The sequence below is a fragment of the Chrysochloris asiatica genome, unplaced genomic scaffold (genome assembly GCF_000296735.1).
Source record: "Chrysochloris asiatica unplaced genomic scaffold, ChrAsi1.0 scaffold00095, whole genome shotgun sequence".
In the NCBI taxonomy this organism is placed as follows: domain Eukaryota; kingdom Metazoa; phylum Chordata; class Mammalia; order Afrosoricida; family Chrysochloridae; genus Chrysochloris; species Chrysochloris asiatica.
The window spans coordinates 7,426,533-7,432,049 of NW_006408613.1; the positions used below are offsets into that span (position 1 = coordinate 7,426,533).

Below are 5,517 nucleotides of genomic sequence, written 5' to 3' on the forward strand. Positions count from 1 at the left end.
GCAGAAATCATGGGACAATATCATTAATATCACATGCAAGTAAAATTTGCTAAGGATAATTTTAAAACATCCGCAACAGTACATTGACAGGGAACTGTCAAATTTACAAGCCAGATTTAGATGAGGATATGGAACAAGGAGTATTATTACTGATGTCAAATGAAGTTGGGCTGTAACCAGAGGATAACAGAAAGATGTTTATTTATGTGTGTTTTATTGACTATGCAAAAGCTTTCAACTGTGTAGATCATGACAAACTATGACTAAAATTTCAAAGCAGGGGTATTCCAGGAGACTCAATTGTACTCTTGAAGAAACCATACATAGACCAAGAGACAGTTATTCAAACAGAAAAAGGAAACACTGAATGGATTAAAATATGGAAAGATATGTGCTTAGGTTTTATTCTTTCACCATACTTTTTCAATCTGTATGCTGAGCAAATAATCTGAGAAACTGAATTAAATGCACAAGAATGTGGTTTCAGGAGTGGAGGAAGGTTCATTAGTAACCTGTGATATGCAGATGATGCAACTCTGCCTTCAATATGGGTTTCACCTTAACGTAAGGAAAATAAAAATCCTCATCACTGGACAAATAAATAAAATTATAAATGGATAAAAGATTGAAGTTGTCAAAGACTTCATTTTGCTTGGATCCACACTCAACACTCATGGAAACAGCAGTCAAAAAATTAAACAATGTATTGTACTAGGCAAATTTGCTGCACAAGAGTTTTGCAAAGTGTTCCAGAATAAACATTTAAAGACTAATGTATGCCTGACCCAAGCCATGATATTTTCAGTAGCCCTATTCACTGTCCAAGTTTCACAGTATTCATGTGAAAGTTGGACAGTGAATAGGGACAACTGTAGAAGAAACGAAGCATTTGAGTTAAGGTATTGGAGAAGAATATTGAAAGTACCATGAACTGCCAGTAGAGCAAACATATCTGTGTTGGAAGAAGTACAGCTGGAATTCCTCTTAGAAACCAAGATGGTGAGACTTAACTGTCGTATTTCAAATATACTATCAGGAGGGACCTGAGAATGACATGATGCTTGGTAAATTGGAAGGGCAACAAAAAAAGAAGAAGACCCCCAATGAGATTGACTGGCATGGTGGTAGCAGCAATGAGCTCAAGTGCAACAATAACTGGATGGCACAGTACCAGACAATGTTTAGTTCTATTGTATGTAGGGTTTCTATGAGTCCTAACTGACTTGAAGGTACCAGACAAAACAGCCACCAACTAGCCAAACAAACAAAACAAGCAATTGCCATAAAGTCAATAACTACTCAGTGATTCTGTAGATGGTTTCTGAGAGTAGATATTTTTATGAGAGCAGAGAACCTTATCTTTCTCCCACTGTACAGCTGGTGGATTTAAACTACTTACTTTATATTAACAGTCTTATGCTTATCCTACAAGTATGTCCTTTCCTTTTTTATTTTTCATTCAATTTTCTTACCCAATTCTGTTTTAGAGTTCTGTTGTGGTGCCGTAGGAAAGAATGGACTGGTAACTGTAAAGTCACCAGTTGAAACCCACCAGCTGCTCTCAGAAACCCTATACAGGTTGCCTATGAGTTGGAACTGACTTGACAGCACACACAACAATTCTAAGAGGCCCCAGTTTTGCAAATCTGTATTTATATTCTATTTATTTGTTGGTTGGGTAGTTATAGTCTGTGGAGTCGGTCCTCACTCATAGTGACCCTGTATAGGGTTTCTGAGACTATAAATCTCTACAAGAGCAGAAAGCCACATCTTTCTCATGTGAAACTTCTGACCTTGAGGTTAGCAGGCAAACTTGTAACCACTACACTACCAGAGAGTGATAATCTAATAACTACATCGGGAACACAGTGGCTTATAGGATAAGTCCTTGACAGCAAACAAGGTCAGTCATTGAAGCCTACCAGCCACTCGGTGGGAGAAAGATGAGGCTTTCTTCACCCACAAAGATTTACAGCCTTGGAAACCCTATACAGGGCTGCTATGAGTGGAAACTAACTTCATGGCACTTAACAACAACATCTAAATTTAACTCAAGACTCTAGCCTCATTAAGTAATAACATATTAAAGCTGGTTATCAATTTATACAACTAAGGGAATCAACTGATTGAGCTACATAGTAAAAAAATTAAAATAAAATAAAAAACAGGGTGCTAAATTTGACATTTTCCTCTTAACTACATTGAATAGTATTCAAGAAAAGGCCAATGAAATGGCTTTGTATGTATGAAATGAATAGTTTACACTTTTTCACATGTCAAAAATGGTTGGTTTAAATTTTCCAAATGTAAATAGGTATTTTATATTTGTTGTTGTTAAGTGCCTTCAAGTCAGTTCCGACTCACAGTGGCCCTGTGTAGGGTTTCTGAGGAGCATTTGGTTGAGCTTGACTTGAACCATCGATCTGTGGTTCAAACCTACCTTACAGTCCAGCGCATTAAGCTGCAGCGCCACACCAGGATGGATTAAAAAAAGAATACAGTTCAATCACTGAATTTTTTCTTTTTTCTGGAATAACTTGAATATGACACATATGGTACTTATAACCATTATCTTGGTAAAAGACAACACAAAACGGTACACAGGACACCGTCATGACTAATTCCATCATGAAATGGCTCCCCACAATATAGTCCTGAAGGTGCAAGACAGAAGTAACAGTGAATAAGAGAAACTCAGTGGTAAATGTGAACTGAAAATGAATGTAATGATGGTCAGAAGAGAGTATGAAGCATGGGGAGGGAGGATGATTGAAGCTATGAGAGTAGAAATAATTATACCTTCCATAACTGTATAATTGCTTGCATTCACAGTATTAGAGCAGCAATGATTCTCCCACTAATCTAGTAATCAGATAATGTTCACTAAAAATTGTTTCAACTGTATAAATTTTACCTTGATAAGCAAGTTTAAATCCTTGCCGGTTTTGCGAATGATCACTATAAAAGTGGATGAGTGTTTCATGTGTTGTACTCAGCAATCCTAAGGGTAGATCCATGCCACTGAACTGTCCAATCATAGGACTGGTGTGATACGGTCCATTTTGAATTTCAAGGTAGTCATGATTAGCTTCAGTAGAAAAATTCAGAAATTGAATATGCGCTCCTGTGAAGATATACAAAATGAATTAAAGTCAACATCATATTAACATTGATAAAATACAACTTTGTTAAATATCTCTGAAATTTTATCAACCAGCTAAATTAATATTTTGATCTGACACACACATTTTAGATTACAATAGACACTGGTTCAATTTCACCTCTGCCAGTACAAGTTGTGTGATCTTTGCAGATTCAATTAGCATCCATCAATAAACTTATTGGTTAAATATGAATAATAACAGCACCTGCACTGTAGAGATATAGAGGTATCATTCTTACAATAGTGAATGATTCATACGCCAATGATTTTCTGATAGCTACTATAATTATTATAATCATATCAATTTATTTATAATTATATGTCATATCATCCATACATTAATTTGTGGCTTTATCAATGAAGTCCGTGTAAGTCTAAAAACTGAAGGAAACTAGGTGACTTTTAAATTAAACAAATGTCCAAACCATTGCTTATAGAATTTATTCGTTATAAAGTAATTATCTTCAATTGTGTTAAATGTGCAGAACAAAATATTGATGTTTGTAAAAAATCCAATCAGATAAAAACCTTTTAACTCTCATAATTCAGCTCAATATAACAATCTAGCAAACTTCACTATACCAATAGACAGCCCAAATTATTAATATTTTTATATCATATTAATTTTTGTACCAGATAAAAGAAGACTGATAATTTAGAGAAAAGTCAGAACAAAAATAAGTTCAAGTTATTTACTATGATTTTATGGCTTTTTCTGAAAATGTACTTGACTACTGGGTCTAAAATACTTTATTTATATAATTTATATAGAACATAAATCCATGCAATTAAATTGAGTAGAGAAGCCTAAATGAAAACTGCCAATAGTCATTACAGATTCATCTCTCAATGTCAAGAGAAAATTTTGACTTTGCATTGTTCTTCTAATGTTTCTGAGATTAAAGTTTTTGTTTTACTTTTCATCTGATATATGATACTTTTTCCCTAGGTGGGGAAATTCAAAGACAATATTTGGAATATCCTACTTAAACTATAAGTAGACATATCTATTTAGGCATCAAGGATAAATGCAGTTATCAAAAGTAAAAATTCAATGAAAAAGGAAGGGTTAAAGCTCAAATAAAGAGCTATGATGAAGAAAAACTTTTAAGTAGTCAATACAATTTAAAAGACATTCAATAAAAATAAATTTACTGATAATGTAGGAGAACATTGAGAGAAGGAACACAGTAAGCATAAAGTAAGGCTAACTTACACACTAATATATTTCTCACACTAACCCAACAATGTCTTCATTATTATTATCATAATTTTACAGGTAAGCAATCTAAGGTTCAGAAATGTTAAGTGCTAAGTTCAAAGCAGCATTGAAAGAGGTTGAATGGAAACATCTAATTTTCAAAAATTTCTGTTTCCTGGTTTGTCTAAACACTGTGGACAAGAACTAGCAATCTAATAATGTTAAAAATAATCCAATACTTCTTGTAAAACATAAGCTCTGGTTAAATTATTCAACTTAGACTGAAAGAGTAGGAATAAAAAAGGTAGAAATGTTTAATAGTTCAGGAAGATAATACCAAACACAGAGAGAAATCTTTTATCATTTTTACATTTTTGATGAAAGAAACATCTTAAACAAATCAATCATAATTTGGAATCATTTAAAAATAAGTAATGAAGCTTTTATATATAGTCTAAGTATATTTTCTAGTGACACATCAGTAGTTAAGAAAGGTATGCCTCAGCCTATAATTATATCCATGTCATTCTAGTATTATATACAATACATATCTGGTTGTTTAATATTGGAATAGTTCTTTATAATTAATCCTAAAGCACTTATGTTGTTGTTGCTGTAATGTGCTGTGGAGTCGGTTCTGACTCATAGTGACCCTGTACAGGGTTTCCGAGGCTGTAAATCTTTACGGGAAAAGAAAGCCTCATCTTTCTCCCATGGAACAGCTGGTAGTTTCAAACTGTTGACCCTGAGGTTAGCAGTCCAATTCGTAACCACTACACTACCATAAAGCATTTATATACATTAAAAAATGTCAAGCATTGTTATTTGCCTAAAAATAGTCACTCAGAAAAAAGCTAGTGTTTTGTTTTGTTTTGGTTTTCCCACAAAGTCTAGGAAATACATGGCTTATTCAATATTCTCCACCAACATTATAGTTTGAATATGTCAAATTTTCTGTCTTCCTTATTTTCATTATGTAGCTTTCAAAGCATGTAAGGTGGCTAAAAACAATGGCTTGGGGCAGGTTATCACAGTGATATTTTTACTTTTAAGATTTTAAAGAGGTCATTTGTTACAGATTTCCCCAATGTGATACATTCATTGTTTTCTTCACTACTGCAATCATGGGTGCTGACTGTTGATCCAAAGTAGA

The 5,517-nt window shown here is 33.7% G+C and overlaps 1 protein-coding gene across 1 annotated transcript in view; it reads right to left on the minus strand.

The window, feature by feature from the left end:
- The window catches only part of CSMD1 (CUB and Sushi multiple domains 1), a 2,529,117-nt gene that overhangs the window by 361,984 nt on the left and 2,161,616 nt on the right, over positions 1–5,517 (minus strand). The window contains exon 39 of the mRNA XM_006866725.1: positions 2,915–3,124. Within this exon, the coding sequence (XP_006866787.1) occupies positions 2,915–3,124 (210 nt within the window). The remainder of the gene's footprint in view (positions 1–2,914; positions 3,125–5,517) is intronic.